Below are 20,971 nucleotides of genomic sequence, written 5' to 3'. Positions count from 1 at the left end.
GAGATCGAAATCTGTTACGCGTACTTACGGTCATTTAACTCTCGTCCTCTTTCCCTTTCCGCTCCGAATCAAGACTATATATTAGACTCTTTCATAATTCGTAAACGGGAATTTGGCTCTCCTACCGATCATTATGGATTAGAAGAGGGCCCCGTAATGATATATTTTCAAACCGAGATGGTTATAATAAATTAATGAGTAAACGAGCCGAAGATACAACGATAATATTCCATCGCATGCGAGAAATTTTGCGACGATACTCGCAGACGGCAGATCGTTTCTTAAGTTCGTGCACGCGAAGAGCTACCGCCGCCGCCGCAGAAGGAATCGCTGGCCGGGCGCCTGGCGCCAAGAACACGTTACCGGGGGCCTCGTCGCCGCCGACTCCGTCGCCGTGTGAACGAACTATGAGGCCTCGATAGCACGCACCGTGCGGGTAACACTCGGCAGGCAGAGATACGCGACGTCCTTGATCATTTTTCAATCGATAAGGGAAACATTTGGTACGTAAGGGAAGGATAAGTATAAGGCGGTTAGAAACGGGAGGCACGGAAGGGCACGTTGCTCGTACATACGTAAGCCTGTTAAGTTATCGTAAACTGGTTTCCTCGACGCTTCTGCGCGCCTCTCGTTAACCCGAGATTTAATAAAACGACGCCGCGCGACACTGGCCAGCCCGGCCATTCGATTACGATATCCATATTCCCGGATCCGTGTCTCCGCCCGTCCCGCGCGCCCCTTGGTGCTACTGAACCAGATGGCGACGAGATAAATTTCGCAAGAAAACGACCATTTCGGGCCGATGACCCGATGCGTGATTACGCCGTCCGACATTGGAAGTTAAAAGGAGACGGTCTCATCTCCCGAAATTCTGCACGTCACGACCGTGGGGCCATCATCATCTTGATGGGTACAACTTGTTTGTGCTCTATTAAACATTTCTTTTATCACAAAATACATTCCGACGAATATATATGAGGGTATTAATGAAAAGAACATTTTTTTTCATATTATTTGTACCTTGAAGCAGTCTTTGAAATATTTTAATGTTGGCTGCTCATTTCCTGGATTCTTTCTCTCTCTTTCTCTCTCTCTCTCTCTCTCTCTCTCTCTCTCTCTCTTATTTATTATGTTTAAGTTCAGAAGGCCACTTACTTTATTTTAATCATGTGATCAAATAGATATTCTGAATTGTAAAATAGAATTTAAAAATATTAAAATAAATGTATTTGTATTTATTGCATTTTTAAAATAAAGAAAGACCAAGTAAGTGAAACCATAAGATTAAAACAAAAAATTCTACTTTTACTTTCTATACTAGAAGTATTCATTTCATTCTTATCCATGGACTTTCTATTAAAGAGTGATGACTTGAAAATAATTTTCAGCATTATACACTCTTTCCTAAGTTGTTTAGCATAAAAAACACAAGTAGCCTAACCGATGACACAATCATCTCCATAGCCAATTCTCACTACCGTCGAAAGGAATCGAGCAAATCCCGGATCGAATCTTCGTTTCGCAATACAAAGGACACGCGAGTGTGACAGGTAGCGTTTTATTCGTCCCCAAATGAGTCACGATGTCCGAACGACGTGCCGAACAGTAACAGTGGCAGCTGGCAGCGGGAATGGCTAGTGGCGCTGGCGATCACGCGCCGGTGGAGGAGAGATCATCTCTCGAGAGAGAGAGAGAGCTGGTGGCTCGCTCGCTCGCTCACTCGGGAGCTCAACGTTCGACCTTGGCGAGACCTTGCGAGGTCGCCGACATGATTCCGTCCTGTCCATTCCGCTCGCACAGCTCGGTAGATCGGCAGGGATTAGGAGAAAGAGAGAGAGAGAGAGAGACACAGAGACAGAGGAGAGTTCTAGAGAAGCGGAGTTCAAAAGGGAGGCAAGATGGGTCGGCGTGAGACGCGCGACCTTTTGTCATCCGCCACACCTTCCAACCCGGGCAGCAGCCGACTAGAGATTTTTGTCTGACTCATTCTTCTCGTGTCAGCCGCAGCTAGATGGATACAGGTCGCTGAATAGGTACGTAATTGGGCTCGCTCGCGGCGTTCGCGGAAAAAGATGGCGCGCGGAAAAAGCGAGCAAAAATCTTCGGGGCGCACGGAGCACGAATGGCGGAGATAGTCGCGCGGCGCGGCGCGTCGGGGCGGGAAATCATCGGGATGACATGATGCCGTGTCGCGAACAATCCCATTTCGACTAATTACAGTTCCCGGGGTGAGTTTAACGGCCGGCAAAAAAACGGTGGAAGAGATAAGTCGACGCGGTTTCGCATCACGCTACGACAGCACGCGAAACTAATCTCCCCCCCCCCCCATCCCGCATCCTCGTCTTCTTTATTGCAGCCTTGCTATTTCAATTTCTAATATGCATACACGATAGATTCGATCAACGGCGAGCTTTACTTCGGTAGACAGTATGTAAATTACGCAACATAATCTACCCAGATACACGCTTGCTGCATCGCGGAAAATTATTCTTCGATAAAATAATGACTGTGTTACTGCGCGTGATTAACGAGCTGGGTCCAACGTCGTAAAACTAGATTTGTAAGCCTTTTATTGCCGTATCGTCGCGCGGATCGCTTAAAGCGAATTGCATAATGTAACAAGCTTTTATTGCGTTACAGCGATCTGCCGGGGGAAAAAAATGCGACTATCGTGCTTATTAAAGTAAAGTAAGTGCGTTCCCGCAGGACGTAGGAAATGCATAACAGCGAGATCATCGCGGTCTGGAAAATCGAGAGGATCTCTTCTCCGCTCTCGAGACGTGCTCTCTCTCGCAAGACGAGCTATTCAATTCTCGCGATTTCTGCACGAACGGTCGTGGTGATGAGACTGCGCTACGAGACTTCCGTGTAGATGGGAAGCCGCGACCACCCCGGCAACAATTTACGAACAGATCTACAATCTACGTGCGCTATTTGTTACGCTTATAGCAGTGGTTCGTGAGTATGTCGTTCATCGGAAGAAACGTAAAAACGATCACGGCGAATCCACGAACATGTATCTCTGCAAATTGACGTCGAGTTATTTCGCGAAAGAGAGAATAATCTTTCATAATAACATAACAAAGAAGCTAATATTACGCTACCTCAGAATCTAATCTTTGAAGCGATTTTAAGTAAAAGAATTCACACAGATATAAAACTAATAATTATTTAAATCTGCGAAAAAATATTAACAATACTATGAACACAATATTCAACAAATAATAACATTTTACAAAAAAAAAACATTTTTAAAAATATTATTTTCTCAATTGTTCCAACTTTTAAATTCTTTCTTCCAAAAACCAAGTATATTTTTATGCAATATTATGGCAATAATAAATTTACTACTGTAAGTATACATCTTTGGATTGAAATCGCTTTGTTAACGAAATATCCCAGTTACTGTCTTAGGAATAACTTTGAACATTGGGACGCACTGAAGGAACCTCGATGCAACGTGGCATCACGCGTCAGCGCGGCAGATATTTGCAGCTATTGTGGCGATTCTTCGCAGGAAGTTATGTATTAACGGTCGTAAACGACCGCGCTTCGCAAAAGGCCGCTCGTCCGAAGGTATAAGTGTTCATGCAAATACAAAAGTAAATGCGTCCCTCTCTCTTTCTCCTTCTTTCTTTCTTTCTTTCTCCGAGTCCGCGCCGTTGCGTCGCCGATATACGCGACGGCGCAGTTGCTCGAAACGCGAGAAATCCCGCACCGCCGAGAACTAAATTTAGATCTACAAATCTAAGCTTCAGGTGAAATCTACGGAAAAACGAAGATACGGGAGAAACCTGAAGAACTCGATTTCCGAGCCGCGTCACAAATATTCAAATACTAAATATAAATGTCCATAAAATACTATGTGCGGAGAGCGGTACAATAATTTTTACTTGCAACTATATTGCGCTCGTCGAAATACACAAATACGTGCGTGAGAATTCTTTTATGTAATTCCGATATTAATTGAAAATGCAATCCGGTATTTCTGGAGTAGGTAGGCGCCCGTACATTTGACGGGGAACTCGTAAAGCTCCACTGTTGGCGTATTCGCGGACGCGCACGGCCAACCGGCAGCGTGTTAATAGACGCACGTCGGATCGTCCTCTCCTCTTTCCTCCCCACCCTTCCCGCCCTCCCTGCCTCTCCCGGGAAAGTTGATCTTATACAAACGCCACACGTTTCTTACAACATTCTTCTCCGTGCGGAATCTCGGTAGGCATTTTTCTGTGGGATATCGTTATTCCGCGCGCGTATACCATCGACCACGAGGAGAGGCGAGCGTTGATTGCCGGACGACATTCGCGATCTACGCTGGTGACCGCTTAATGACAGCGCTATTAATTTGCAAATTGTCGTTTACCCGGCGCCGCTGCAAGACCGTCCGTCATCTCGTTCTCGTTATGAACGAGAGGACTGTCGCGCCACTAAGTTAATTGATTAATCGACCTGTTAGCCGGTTTCTCATCGCCGTGTCGCACATACGTTACCGCTTCCAATATTCAGACCCTATTTACATAGACAAGAATCTGTACGTCTTCAACGAGCAGTTCCCAAGTGTAAGACACGCTCTGATGTATCAGCTTTTGTTAATCGACAAGAAAAAGCATGTTCATAGATGTAGATCATAACAGGAAATAATTATTGAAGACTCCATTAAATACTCGCGGAATTCATGCGCCATGAGATTTAGATCGACTGGTGAGAAATCATCTATTTAAACCACTTTCGACATACATAATAAATGTTGATATATAAAATAAGAATTAAAAAATATAAAACGACATAAATCGAGAATGTTCAATATTTAAAAAAAAAATTAAAAAAAAAACAAGAACAAAGATAAGAAAAATAAGTTGAAAACGAATGTGGCGACTATCATTAGAACGCACGCTTAAGAGAACACGACTTAAAGATCAAAGCGGAAGAGTAACGGCATTCCAGTAAATCCGGTTCGGTAAATCGAGAATTCAGATCGTGATCGCGAGCACGCAACAATAAGCTCGATTATCTATCTCCGCACCGATATCATTAACGTCGCCGTTAAGTTCCATCTCGGGGATAAGGACAAAAAGGAGGTGCGCGCTTACGAAACGGTATTAACGAAGGTTTTCTTCGGGCGCGCGATTATTACCCGGCGTCGTGATACGTTTCGTGATACGCAATCAAGCGGAGGAAGTGAGTTTTAATAGCCGGACCGAATCAGTCGCGACGCTACCTGCGGAACGATCGTCAATTTGTCGGCTTAACGAAGGAACGAAAGCACGGAATCGCCGCCGCACTCGTTAGGCAATCTCGTCTCCCGAGAGCACGGTCGAGAGTCGCGAGACCACGCGCGTGATTAGAAGGGCAGGAAATGAACAGCGCGGAGTCCGGGCTGAACTGACTTTTGATTCGCGGCCAATAAACCGTCGAGACGAATGGAACGCGGCCAGCCTTTGGCGAACGCGCTCGTTTTATCACTGTAACTTGCTTTACGTGGAATTTCAATTTCCAAGACCGCGCGCGTTGCTGCGCGTTGTTCTGAACGCAAGTCGGGTTCATCGAACTTCGGCGATTGTCGGGAGTTTCGCGCGTCGCGGGATCGTCAGAAGAAAATTAAGAATTTCACAAACGTTTCTGTTGAGAGAAATTTCACTGCGCATTAAATGAAAATCCTGCAATTTAATTTCGTTTGTAATGAGACAAACGTATGTAGACTGTTTCATCACTCGAGTATTGCGATCTAACGCTAGCATCGTCAACGTCACCTCCGCTGCAGCTACTGCTGTTCGTTCACCCGACCTTGGCAAGGTCACGCAGTCACGATAAAAAGGAGCGAGGCAGAAGCACGGAAGGTAAGCGAGGAGGGGTTGACTGGGAACAGAGGAGGGTGGAAGAGAGCGAGGGGAGGGTCTAATCAACGGCCAGCGTCATGCTCCAGAGAACATTGCGGGAAGAGAAGGCAGAAAAAGCGGCGAAACTGCCGGAGGGAGACAGAAGCGATGGCGAGAAATAGAAAGAGAAGATCGCACGGAGAAGCGAAGGTATAATGCGGGGCGCGGGAGAAATGCCGACCGACCCCAACTCAAGCGGCCAAGGAGTCCGAAAGACGTCGATGGCTCCCAAGAGGGTCGGAAAATCATGAAAGCCACCGATATATCGGCACCAAAAGATGGACCAGATTTACTGTTTAAAGCAAGAAAACTTCGTCCATCTGCAGACAGTTCTACGGTTACAAAATCTTTTGGAATTCAAATATTGTAACACTAACTACCAATTTATACGAATACATATGTATTACATTCTATGATATTACATTTACATAAGAGTAATTTATTTTTCGTTTACATCGCGTTCGTAGTCAACAAGATTCATCGCAATTTGAGGAAATGTAAATGTGATCTGCATATAATTGCTATACATATAACAGTGAAGTATTTGTCGAAAGATTGTCTATTCAAGTATTGTGTATTCAAGAAAAATGGGCGATAAATTAAAGATCCATTAGGTTAGGTTAGGTCACCGGATCGACAATGATTCGATATAAATCTCACATCCGTCTGACGTGGCTTCCATCACCGCCCGGCACGAACATGCGTCGACGAGGCGCCGAGTTAAAAATAACGTCTCGCCGGATATTTATAGCGACAAAGCGGGGGAAGCGGGTTGAGGAGGGAGGGAGGGAGAAGAGGGCGAGGGTTAACGGGATAAGAAAAGAAAAGAGAGCGCTTGCATCTCGCGCTCTCCAATCGGCGACGATAGCTCGGAGTTGTAAGGGAGAGCTCAAAGGCGAAAAAGAGTCGCAGGACGCAGGACACACGAGTAGCACGGAAGGCGGATAAAGAGAGGGATAGAGATAGCTGTAACTATGTAACTTGTCTGCCTGTGAATTGAGTGGCAGGAACCGATAAAGAGAGACAGAGATAGAGAAAGAGAAAGATAGAGAGGGGAGGAGAGAGAAAAAGAAACAGCCGAGTCTGTAGCTATGTAGCCTCTCCGTAGCACAGGGTAGCTGAAGTGGAGCGACGACGCATGGTGCATTAGACAAGCTCAGAGTCGAAGAGAGAGAGAAAGAGAGAGAGAGAGAGACGGGGAAAGTGCAGCAGCAGCAGAAGCAGCGGCAGCGGCGGGTGCATTGCGCCCGAAGCAAGATGGCCTTGACGTGGGCCGACCGGCGAGGGCAAGGACGACCGCCCGAGGGATATCCTCTCTTTTTATCTTCTTCATCTTGACTGTACGGCGGCAGTCGCATCGACCACAACGACTGACGACTCCTCTTCTTGGCCCGTAACCGCGCCCATCCATTACAACATTGCGACAACAACGACGACGACAACGATGATACCTATCCATCGGCAATATTTGCCAGAAGATTTCATAAGCCACCGAGCTCCTTTTCTACCGAGGACACATCGCGAAATTATGCTACGATGAACAAAAGGTTGCGGAATGTATAATTATTATTATATTTAAAAGAAAGCACTACTCGGTTTTTTTTCTATAAAACTTACTGTCGAAATTTACACGTTTGAAAATTACTTCTTATTTCTATTCTAATCTTAGCGAATAAAATTAGAGGATATTCTTTATTCGATTGAGTCAATTTTAAATCAATTGTAATGTTCAAGCATTAAAAAATGCGAACATCATCAGGCGATATACAGATAGCAGATATTACCGATTCCCATCAGCGTCCGCAAGTTTTGTACGGTAGAACGATCTCATCCGTCACCCTCATCTCAGTCGCGTCCTTCAATCCTCCTTCAACGAGACGACGAGGTCGTCCCTGAAATCTGCTCGACTTCGGCAGTCATTCGAGGGAATAATTCATGACGTCGCGATCTTACGCGAGAATAGTTTATCGTCCGTGTGCAAGTGGAAGTCGTCCGATCGGAAATCGATTCACGTACCGATAGCGTGGATAGCATAAGGGGGAGGCAATGGATGTAAAACGATAGAAAAGAAGAGAAACTACGTGGACAAACGCTCGGTCGTCCTTTTGCACTAACCACACTTAATGTGAAATACAATCGACTCTCGCATCCCATTCGTCCCGGTGACTCGTCCAAGCTTATTTCTTTCGAGTTCGTTTGATGACGTGAGAGACGTAACGATTGCGTGTGGACACACGGAGGAGCAAGAAATTCGAGCAAATTAGACAGACCGCTTGTCTGACATCAAAATATAAATCATCTGCAGCGAAAGTCCCTTGCTGACGTCGATATCAAGATCAAGATCTCCTTCTGCTTCAGCATCCTCTCCTAAATACCATCATTACTGAGATCATTTGAGATGTGAGATGAATAATCAGTTTAAAACACAACCGGATAATAGAAATAAAAAGAAATAATCTTTGCTGCTGATCACTATTGTTAGCAGGGAAAAGTGAGATAAAATTAATTAGGCAAGTCAATTAAAATACTCGATTATTGTTTTAAGAAATGGATAAGAATAAAGATAAAATTAAGAGAATTTAGAGAAATGATAATATATATTTCAAATTATATATATAAATATATAAATAAATTATATATATATATATATATATATAATTTATTTGTAATCAATATTTTAAGAAGGGACAAGGATCTATTTTAATGAGTTTATCTAATTTTATCTCATTTTCGTCTTACGTCGTTCAATAGCTTCGTATACCGAACAAAATCATCGCGATTTGGAGATTTTCTCTTCAAGATTTCCAGAGTAATTTCAATGCATGAAGGTAGAAAAGTTCGAAAATCCGAGTTCCGGAGAAACGGAAAGTGCGAAAGCAGGCGGCAAACAGAGTTTATGCGAGGCGGTCGGCGTAAAAGTATCGAAGTGCGATGTAACACGCACGAAAGTGGCGCGAAAGAGGCGTGCCGCCGCCGGCCGCACCGAGGATGAAATATCTGCGCTGACATATTGACACTGGGGAGTCGTAATTCGCGCCTCTCGGGCAAACAGAGGGCTGCGTTCAGGCGCCGAGGTGGAGTTAGTCGCCAATGCTCAACGGTGCACGTTCCTGAAAAAGATCTCTTTCTCTCTCTCTTTCTCTATCCCAAGGGCGAGAATCCGTTTCGCTTCGCGGAGCTTGTGTGCGCAGAGAGCACACATCGGCGAGTCGACCGGGCTATTTGTTCTTCGTCGATTAATACTTGGACGCGAGCAAAGCGAAAAAGAAGGATCCGGGAAAAGACAGCAATAGGATTTTGATTGTTCCGAACAGTATTATCAATTTGTTTGATTAATTTAACGTTGCATAAGAAAAAGTAAGATAATATAATCCCGTTAATAGGAACAAAGGGCTCAAAATAAAGCTTTCCGCGATTTCAGAAGGCTGAACGAAAGAGTTAAACGATCCTCGAAATGTTTCGATGTTCGCGAGTGCCGTGAGATCTCTCCGCGCGTTGTTACAGGTCGTAAAGGTCGCCGCGTATCAAAATGTACAAAATTGTTGCACTTTCCACCGCCGCGGTACGTTCAATCTTACGGTCCCGCGTAGTGGATATTACAAGCCGCACCTCCGCCGAGCGATCGTCCATCCAACCCTCCCGCTCCCCCTCTCCCCTCCCGTCGCCCTTTTCCCGCTCCCGCGCCCTTGCTGCCACATTAAAATAATTTAATTTAATACCCAGCAATTCCGCTTATTGCCATTGCAACATCAATTTTAATAATAGCCCTCTCAGCGAGCGAGAGCCTCCCCGACACCCTCTCGGACTCGTCCGCTCTCGCTTCGTCCGGCGACGGCGGCGACGGCGGCGGCAACGTTTCTGCGCCTCCGAAGAAACCCAAAGCGCGCAACACACATTCGATATTACGACCTCGCCGGTAATGACGTTTTTTCTTCGATATTACTGAGAGATTTTTTTCCAAGGCGCCAATCTATTTGCGCGCCGCGTACGCGCGCGCGCGGAATGGGATCGGCGGCGGAGGGAGATTACAGCCGTCGTTACAGATTACACAAGGCTGTGCGATGACTCCGTTGTCTGGAAGCGCTTACCTCTTTCTCGGTAATCTGTTATACGTTAAACGCGAGACTAATAACGACTCCTTCCGATCGTGTTCATAAATTCTTCCCCGGACATCGTATATATTTCGCCGCGTACATTATACCCTCTACATAAAGTGTATTCTTAATTCCGAAGTTTAAAACTTTAAAATAACGATGAGCTTTAACGCGAAATATAAAGCGACGACTGTACCACGCAGTCAAGAGAGCCTAAGACGCAAAAGTGCTTTAAAATATATTATGCATAAGTAACACAACATATACCGTCTCAATATCTATTTATGTTACGTCTGCTTCTTGATAGACAGAATGAATTTTCGCGTATGATAGTCTTGATTAAAATTTTAATAAGGATGTAAGGATGTGTATGCTTCCACTGATTATGCTAAGTCCCTATATAAGACGCTAGTGGCGAAAGGGTTAAGAAAGATCGCTTCTCTCGCACGTGTATCCGCGCTCGAGGAGAGATTCTTCCGCGGCCGGAGTATAGGAGCGAGCGCCGAAGTACCTCCGGGAGTACACTCCGAGGTTGGCCGGCCGGTGCTCGAGGAGAGCACTCGGCGTGCCTACATAAATTCACGGGCGCGTCGAGACGTGTTAGCGTTATTACGTGTGTCGAGAGGAATACCGATCTGTCGGTCGACCAGCAGTTTTCTCCGTCCTTGCGCGGTGCACCCATAACCGGTGCACCCGCCGACCGTTGCCGTTGCCGTACAGCAGCAGCAGCAGCAGCAGCAGCTACCGCGGTCTCAAACACCCGCTAGCGAAACTCTCCCGGCCGCCCCGGACAGGTGGTAGCGGGATCGCGTTACAGAAATTGCCAATTACCTATAACATGCAATTCCTACCTGCCCCCGTCGCGCTCTTCGCCCTGCTATCGTATTAATCCGCCGCCTGCACTCGCCCGTTACAACCGGGCCGCGTAATCGCGCGAGAAGCCGTCGTCGAAAATTGGCCGGCGTGTATATCTTTTCCCGCGGACGGTAAAAGGGTTTCCCAGAAAGCAGGACGCTTCCTCCGGATTCGGATATTTCATTATTTTTAGTAAGTATGATATTCGAGTTATGCAGTTGACTCCTCTCGAAGATCTTTTTCGGTCTAGGCAATACCGATGGGTCGCTACCAGCCTTGCCGAGATGCGTAAAAACGGCGGCTCGGTATTGATTTTTGCATCACGACGGAGGCGCATCGATCATCCACCCGTATAGCCGCGTGTGCATCCAGAGAGTTTGGCCCCGAAGAGCAGGAGAGGTCTCGGCCAACAGCGGGAGTCGAGTGTTTATCACTTAATGACTTGGACTTGGTGTACCACCGGTAGAAGAATGATAGTCGGTAAAGCAAGCTCTCGACCGCGAGAGCCATTGGATGAGGATAAAATCACTCTCTTAAAATTATAAAAGTCCGTAATTGGCCGCAACGATGTCAGAATGAGGAATGTTAAGCTCGCGCGGCAAGGACGAACACTTTTGTACACTGTACAACATTCTCCCAAATAAAGAGAGAGAGGGGGGGGAGGGTAAAGAAGCGGCTTTCGTGCGAAAGAAAGTCTACCTTTAATTAGCAAAACTAACGGGACGCGGCACACATCGTGCTTAATTGGAGAAGCCTCAAAACCTCCGTTATTCGCCTAATTAATTAACTACCCGCGAACTTTCCTTAAAAGACCGCGCACCAGTCGGCCTTCTCGCTGATTGCGATTAATTCCGACTAACCCCGTCGCGCGCATAAATCTCTCATATCAGAGATAAAGGAGGCATCGTGCTAAATTCATAAAAAGGCAAACTACACCTCTTGCGATATATGTCGCGCGATTTACGAAAGATTCGCATTTGACAATCCGATTGAACTTCTTCTTCTTTAATCATTTTATTCTCGTCGATTGAGTTCACGTAAAGTCAACGTGACCGGCATTCACCCGGAAAAGACCCGCTCTTTTATTTTTTCTTCTTTTTTTTTCACGAGTTATGCCTGGCAAATATCCTGAACGACCGGCTGGAGGAACCGGCCGTCAGCCGCGCCTCTTTGCGTCGATGCGGATTAACGCGTGCTTTCGCGATCGCAAACGACGAAACGCAACGAGATGGCCTAACGATGCAGTCGCTCGTACGGAATGCCAAATAGAATAGTCGGCGACGAACGGAATAAGAGGTATCATCAGTGGTCATTGGTATGAGCCGCGAAAAGCTCTCTTATACGAGGCGATCGATATGCATTCGATTCCTCTTGCGTTAATCGCGCGGACGATGCTTGGATCGACAATTAGATCAATTATACCGATTGAATATTCTTCTAACAAAGATTAATTAGTTCCCATTAACCATTCGTTTCGCAAAACAAACTTTCGTTTTCGAAGGAAATTTCACAATCGCAAATATTACGTTTAAATTACACACAGCCGCGAGCTACTCTTTTCGACACCACTAATTTTTTTATGAATAAATAAACGTTCAAGAACTAAAAGAACTAATAAACGCAGAACAATTAAACAATCAAGGAACAAATGCGAATGCTCGAAAACTGATCTATCAACAAATAGCGCAATAAAAATTCCTCAAATTATAATTAATGTAAAAGCAGTGTATAAATATTTCAGTGTGTTCATTGAGGGAATTGCGAAATGCGGCCAAGCCGACGTATGAATATTTTATCGCAGCCATCTGCTATCATTCGAAACGACTGGATTGTCCGAATATTTTAAAAATCTCCCGAAGTCTTCAATCAACGCGCACGCACACAGAGGCAACATATAGGGATAATCCAGTTTGTCCTCTTAATGCATGAACTCGAGAGAGAGGCTGGGAAATGCGGCCAACCGATTAGGAATAAGCAATGGACACGGTAAGCACCCGGCAGCAACGGCAATAACAGCAGCAGCAGCGGCGGCGGCGGCGGCGGCAAGCATCTATCCGGTCACTTCCCGCGAGCGCGACGTGTAACGCCGTTCGCGGTTTATTATTAATAGGACGATAAGATCGCGAGGCATTACGTGAAACACACAGCTCGTCAAGCCGTAACTGGTTCCGCGCCGAAGATAGAGTCCCTCATCTATCTCCGGCGACGTGCGGTACAAGAACGCGGGCGAACAGAGGTGCGCAACCTCCGACTTCGCTATGTTGCGCCCCCGGATGACTCGCGCGTAAGCAGCGGCCAATTTTCGTCGAGAGGAGTCACGTCACGGCGGCGGCGGCGGCGGCGCGGACGGCACGCGGCGTGGCAAGTGCGAGGATGACAAATGTCGTGGCATTGGGCCTGACGAGCATGGTATCGTTCCTAGAGAAATAAGATCTCCCTGAGTTGCACCTGCCGCCGAATTCTCACAGCAAGAGCAGCCCCTCTCAAGCGAGTTTGCCCACTACTCGGGCGAAAGACGTTGTGAGGAAGCGAATATGATGAAATGTCATATTAATCCTTAAATCGCGGTTATTCCTCAGACCGAATCCACGCATTTCGCAATGCCGCGCAGGCTCTCAAAAATATTTACCGTTACGAGCGTACGAAGAAATGTTTTCATTAGTTCGCTATCACCGGAAGTCATTAGACGCAACTGTAGAAAGACGCATGACCGACAATGCGATGCATTTGCGCGCGTCCTCTCAGCAACGCTGCCGGGCAGATTAGTAGAGCCTCGTTCTGCTGCTAATCGTCCTTGCCAGACTATAAATTATTTGCGGGAAATGAACTCGTAAAAACTCGCAAAACAGCTCCGCGCTGATCTCTTGCGTAGGAACACGAAGAAGACCGTCTTGAGATCGTCTCCGCGGAAAGAATTCGCCGAAGAAACAGGAGGTGAGGTACTTTTTTAAGTATCCTTACGCGAAGGTTGACATTTTCTCGGAAGCGAAGTATATTAGCAACATCAAAACTTGAGGATTTATTATGCGGTAATCTCATCCTTTCAGCATGCTGATATCAATATGACCGAAATTATTTAAAAAAAATTAATTATCGACTTATGACTCTGTATTCCTTCATCTTTGAGAATTCTGAAATTTGACATATAGATTTTTATTTTCTATTTATTTTTCTTCATAAACGGAGAAAAATTCAGAGAAAATTTTATTATATTTATCTACGTAAAATCTTTTTCACATTAGGTACTCTAAATGAAAGGCTTGCTGCAACAATGAATGGACTAAAGCCACGTTTTGTGAAACAAAAGAACTCTTAAAGTAAAAATGATAAATTTTAATAAATGGAGAAACAGTTAAAATTAAAGCAATAAACTTTAGAGTTTATTTTCTATAAAATGTAAAATATGGATTTCACAGTTGCAGCAAACTTCAATTAATAATAAACTATATTCCCTGAAACGAAATCAATTTAAAAATTCTTGCAGTTCGTCTATCAGCTTAAAATTTAAAATTTATTTTGAAAGTAGAAAAAGTAGGTGATTGAATGCTCTATTATGTATTACATAGCACAATATACTTTTACCACGATAATTTGAAAATTAAAAAAAAGTAGGAGATTGAATACTCTATCATGTGTTACATAGCATAATATACTTTTACCAGCATCATTCATAATAAAGTGAAAAACTAGAAAAGCACAAAGAGAATGAAAAGTATCATCTTACTAACATGGCAGGGGATATTTGACGTGAAAATGCTATTTCCGGCGACAACCTGAATAATAGTCACTGTTCGACGAGTTGACTAAATTAATTCAGCCCCCAGGACGGCGCGTCGCGTTAGACGGCAGGACCCATATCCAGGCGCAATGACAGGACGATATTCGGACACCGTGGTCGCCTCCAGGCGGTTAGAAAGTTCAAAGGTCGATGAACCGCAACTGGCCACGCGAAAGGATCACACGCAGGCGTGGACGTGCGCACGCACGCACGCACGCACGCACGCATGTACGCACGCACATACGCACGCACCTCACGCAGAGCTCGAGGAGGAAGAAAGGGGAGAGATATTGAAAGGATCGTTTTTTGCCAGCTGATTTACTCTTACGAATTGGCGGTGCGCGAAGAAATATTTTCTTCAGCGCGATAAAAGATCAAAATAAACGGCGCACGCAGTGCGCGCATTCGTGACCGAAGGTGGTGCTGTAGCCGCGAAACGCGAGATTCTCTCTCGCTCGCGCGCGATAGCGATGCCGATGCCGATGGGCTGCGTGGATCCCCCTCTGCCCGTAGAAAGAAAGGATGCTTGAAAAAAATAAGAAACGCGAGATGTAATGCAAGAGTCGCGAGCGAGACGGAACGAAGCCACGGGCAATAATTCTCATATTTTAGGGAGGCAATTTCGAAGGCGAGTGCGCATACACGAGGGAAGAGCTGGATTTTCGAGGGCTGTACTTTTCGATAATTTATGCCAACGAGCCTCTCCCGCTTCGGCTCGGCCTGGCTCGGCTCGACTTTCCGAGAAGCGATTCCCTTCGCCGTGCCCACGGTTGCCCATCCGCGAAACTCCGTCCGGCGAAATAACTTTTGGATTCGGGCACGCGCGCGCGTGGCGTATCGCGACATTCTCTTTATCGGAAATTGCACACGGCGATTCCTGAATTTGCGTGGGGATATATCTGCTCTCGTTCGATACACTTTACAATCCCCCGAAATTTGTCCCCGAGCACGCACTAAATAACCATTTATGTAAATTTCAAAGACTATGTTTAAGATCAGAAGGCAGATTGGAACAACTTCACAGAAGTGTTAAAGAATTTTATTCTTTTTTTATATTGCATATATTTATATATTATACTTCCCTCAAAGAATATCTTCGAAATATCAATATATAGTATATATATAGTATATATATAAATGCTATAAAACCGAAAATTGTACCGAGCAAACCTATAAACGAAAAGCGTAAACGTGACCAATCGAGCGCGGAAACGGCGAAAGAAGAGAGAGGATAAAACAATGAAACAATTTAATAACACCAATGCGCGGTAGGCGGGAAAGAGAATGTGTACCCGTATTTATAGGTGTTCCAGTAGGGCAGGTAGTAGTACGTGGAAGGATTTAAGATACGCGAGACCAAGCCAGGCCGTAGCTCGGATGCAGATGATCCAAGATTATAGACATTAGGGACATTAGCCTTGGCTTTATGCGATTCTTCGGTGGCCCCGGGGTCCCCCCCGGCTCCGCATTCGTTCCTCGCATATACAATATACGCGCGTGCACCGTGCGCCTGCCCCGCGTGAAATGATTTAGCGGCGTTTTTCCCGATACATATTCCGAGAACCGCGTAGATAACATTTGTGGTATCATTAAAAAATTCAAACGCGTGTGCAGCTAAGAAACTATCAAAGGATTCTTGTTTTTCGACGACGCCTAATGTACGTAATATAAACGCGAAAGAAAGCACGCATCGCCACGGTCAAGGGAACGCGTTCCGCACGTGGAAAGGGTAAATCGTCGACGAGGTAGAGCAAGAGGGCGAGAGCGAGCCGCAATCGAAAGACGAATGAAACGTCGAAGGCGACGATTACGGGAGTGACTATCCTATAATCCACCGGCGAGGATGGTTTCTTAGATCCTGCGCTTGATTGGTAATTGGATCCTACTTCGGTATATAGGTATATACCCGCGGATGAAGAAGGTCGTTTACCCCTTTCGATGGAGCAATCTTCTCGCAGTGAAATAGTCAGTCCGAGAGAAATCGAATCATTCACTTCCTCCGCTTCCGATTGCGCCTAACGCGTCGATCGTATTTATCGCGGGATTACCACGCGCCAAACAAAGATGAATTAATAAAATAACTCAATCAAAGAACGCTGAGAGTAGCAGCGGTCTAAAAGATTGAGAGACAAAAATCGTTTAAATTAAATTGTTCTAAACGAAAAAATTTTTCAAATATATTTTTACACTCTCCTGTAAGATTCACAATTTTTACGTGCTTCTCGTATATATAAAATAAGACGTCACAGAGACGACGTGCCGTATGCTCGCTTCGAGATCCACGGCGTCCATACATAAAGAGGAAGCCGAATCGGGGGAGCAAACCGCAGGGATGTGTCGCGGCGGTTTAAGGATGATGAAGGTGGGACCTCTGGCATTCCTCGACGGACAACCGCAGACAGTGTCGACACGGTTGCATAAACTCAATGGTCCATTACCGACAGTGTTTACGATTTTTCAATTACTGACTGGCTGGTGGAAAATCATCGTTACGCCGAAGACAAGGTCGTCCCATCAAAAAGATTCTCGATAGGCGGGTATGCGATTAAGCTGGGAAGTAATACGGACATTATCGATCCAACCTTAATCTTTTAGGGACGAGTGTTGCATACGTGCAACTTTCACTTTAAAATAAAATTCGGAATCTGCAAATTGGTTACTTAAGAATTGAAGATGATATGTATGTACGTATAATATTTTGAATATTAAAATAGAGTGCTTCTTATTGCCAAAAAGGCATCGATATATGTATATCTAAATCTATATATATATTTCTGAATTTTTTAGTTACAAGTTATTTTTTAGCAAAATTAACAAAAAAATTTTTTTTAATGATAAGGCGATACTACCTCTAGAAGATTAAGGCTATATTAATATGAAAATTTCCAAAAATGTTTTGAATATAAAAAAATTTTTAATATTCCGATCGTACAATATCTATATATTATATAAAATTAATAAATAAATCCACTTATACAAAAATTTATACAAGAAAGTACTTTCCTTTTGGATCAAAATAATTGATACAAGTTATGATTATAAATTTATTCTCCGCGGAAAATTTCGCCCATGACCGTCATCATGTCATCCGAAGTATATTCAACCGCGAAGCTTATAACGCTAGAAGAAAGCCGCTGAACATTAACGCACGTGCAATATTGCGAGGTTGCAGGTGTAGTCCGCACGTGATGGTAACGTCTGCTTAAAGATTCAGATACTAAAACACTGTAATATCGCTTGGGAACTCGCGTTCGTTCTAAACCGACTTTTGTTCGGTAGTAAAGTCTTCGCTATTCCCTATTATTGATATTGGTAAATGGATTTCCGATTGGCGACTGCAGTAACCTTCTTTCCTTTATTAAGTTATCTGTGAGCATCCGCGCATTTGATCGATCTATCAAAATTTATTAGATCCATTAGATCCATTCTGTACTATAAGTTACTATGAATGCTACAAAAAGGTAAAAGCTCACAATATCAATTTAAAGTCTGTCTGATATAGTAATAAATATTAGAAATACGGAAAAAAATGTAATATATAGGTATTCCTTTCGTTACTTCGTGTAAAAAATTAACTAACTCTTCCGAAACTTCCCAAATGGGCGATGTTACTAAATTTACGTTATCACCGCGGTAAAAAGCATCGGCCACTTGGGGCGCAACTTTGCGCAGTTAAACTCGGGCGGAGAAGCGTCCGAGCAGGTGCAAAGGATTCGAGCGGACAGTTTTACCTCGGAAATAGAGCAGCAAGAGATAGAACGCGCCTTTGATGACTCAGGCTAGGTTCCATTCTGAGAAGAGCGAAACCTCAAGCGAGCGGGTTTTCGCTCTCGTATAGAAATTAGTGATAATTATATAGGACTAGCACCTGCACGCAGGTGCAAAAACTCGGGGAACGCTCGTTGCTGTCATGGTGCTCGTGCTCTCTTCTGGACGAGCAGCCATGAGTCATTGTCGAAGGGAGAGAAACATCTACCCGAACCGGATATACCTTCGTATATCACGGTTGGTTGTCGATGACAAGCTAAAGCGGAAAACGCGTCATCCCAACAGAATGTATCTCGTGACAGAAATTGAGCCTAGCAAAGTCGCAGTAAAAAATTTCTCAACCTCGATATGTGTGACATGTAATAAACCTTATTAATATACTGTAACTAATATACTGTAATAATCTCCTTTATGGCCGATTAATGTTTCAAAATTAATAAACTTTATCTTAGAATGTTTTTAAGGAGAACTTCAGCATAATTTAGAATCAAATTAACCAACACAAACGAGAGTCAGTTCTGTGTGAATCACAGGAAATCAAGCTTTCTAAGCTTAAGCTGCACGAAGTAGTGTGTGGAAATAAATTTGTAATTTTGTCGAAGTCGATAGAATTTATATACGCGTTTAAACACGCATCATGCATAATGTATGCATTTAAAACGGATGGTGACCGGCTTGACTTCGCAAGTATTCCTAGCAACATAATACATTTTCTAGTCCCAGTTGCATTTAGTAGTATTTAAAGAAAAAATTCGCGAGAGAAATTAACATTAGTAACGGGTCCGGTACAACCGGCTCGTTTGCAAGTTAATTTTGTTTTGTCGTAAATAAAGTCTTGAATACAGAAATTATTTGACAGCCAAAAGAACGATAAATATCTATTCAAGAGCGTGAATCTATTCTATATACGCATGAACTGATAATGCAGTCGCGCGTTGCAAATTGTCTGGACATAAAATACAGACTTAATTTGAAATATAATATTGGTGCAAGAAAATGTAAATTAAATGTAAATGTATATTGTATATTGTATAAAAGCAGTTAACAGTTAAGTTACTTCATAAAAAATTTGATGTATCTAAAAAGTTCTATAAATAAAATTCAAAATAAACATTAAATATTATCTTTGGTCAAAAACATTAATATTCTTTTATAAGAGCAATCTTTTATAGAAAAAACTGAATTCCTTTAGTCGACGGAATAAAATTAATCAAGATTTTGGTAGGTCTTTTAAATCAATATATATATACAGATACAATATACATATATGTATATTGTGGCAAGAACAAATGTAAGTAATCATTTTTATATATTATCTGATATAATAATAATAATAAAAACATTCGCACATATTCGTACAATTAGTATCTCTTAATGTTTTATAAATGTAAACAAGATTATTCGCGATATTAAAAATTGCAAACAATTTCTAGCAAATTTCGACTTACCCTTCAGCTGCGTGGTCTCGATCGCGAACATATTCAGCGCCAAGAGCTGAAGTAAACGAGTACCAGGAAGCGGTAGTGGCGAGTGCTGCAACAAAGCTCTGAATTCCTTCAACATCTGAACACCAGCTTCTTGAAAAGTCTCCATTCTGAAAAAAAGTACAATCTTTTTGATATTCTTGTCACGCTTGTACTTTGTAGCATTAAAAAGTCGATTGGTTCTACTATATTACTTTAAATATCGATGTTGAGTACAATCGACGAAAAATCGAGTAAATTAAGGAAATATTAAATAAATAGTAATTTAGCTACAACATATACATCCCACAGCTAAATTTCCATTTATTTAATTTAGCGTTATCGATAAATTAAATTTTAATATTAATCGTTATCGATGTATATGTGAACGGATATATGTGAAGAGATCGAAAATTACAATTTTAAACAATCAATAAATTATGTTTGCATCGTTTTAAACGACGAAAGATTCACGTATATGTATAATTCAAAATAACACACAATCCGTTTGATACCACTTAACAATATCCGTTAAAATCTTATATATTGAGTGAACAGAAAGTTTGGTCGTTTCATTTTTGCTAAAAGATAATATAAACACATTAAATCAGAACAAATTTTCTGTTCAACTAAATATTTTCATAATTAAAACTTAGACAGAAAGAATTTCTATAGAACAATGGCAAAATTCATATTCGTATCTTTTTTAATTTGTAAAATCAATCAGTTATTTTCAATCAACAAAATGAAACATCACAGCAAGTAACAAGTAATTCAATATACTATCTCTCTCCACTTTCCTCCATCTCTGAAAACTATATGCACAATGGGGACGATTAACGGCACGGGAAGCATTTCCCAACATGGGCACCCACGTAGTAAATATCTCCTTCAATCGATCCATCTCTAAGTAATCAAGTTTAAATCGAAATCGGTGAATCTGCGACCCACGTCGGCGGCTAATCCGAGACCGGTGATAAAGGAGGACGAAGGTTGGCCGCGAGGTCTAGAGCCGCCGAGGGGGCATCGTCGTAAACACGGCAACGGGAGATCTCGCATAGCGGACGCTATCTTTCCCACAGCCTCTTTTCGCGTGGCGTACCGTCCACATACATTTATATATATATATATATATAT

The 20,971-nt window shown here is 43.4% G+C and overlaps 1 protein-coding gene across 1 annotated transcript in view; it reads right to left on the bottom strand.

Annotated features, from left to right (window-relative positions):
* Positions 1-20,971, bottom strand: part of LOC105456272 (telomerase-binding protein EST1A-like) — a gene marked incomplete at its 3' end in the record, with an annotated part of 85,637 nt that overhangs the window by 42,645 nt on the left and 22,021 nt on the right. The window contains exon 18 of the mRNA XM_011700217.1: positions 19,820-19,965. Within this exon, the coding sequence (XP_011698519.1) occupies positions 19,820-19,965 (146 nt within the window). The remainder of the gene's footprint in view (positions 1-19,819; positions 19,966-20,971) is intronic.

The sequence above is a fragment of the Wasmannia auropunctata genome, unplaced genomic scaffold (assembly GCF_000956235.1).
Source record: "Wasmannia auropunctata unplaced genomic scaffold, wasmannia.A_1.0 LD335736.1, whole genome shotgun sequence".
Taxonomy (NCBI): Eukaryota; Metazoa; Arthropoda; class Insecta; order Hymenoptera; family Formicidae; genus Wasmannia; species Wasmannia auropunctata.
Note: the sequence above shows the minus strand (reverse complement) of the source record. Positions and strands in the feature narration are given on the sequence as shown.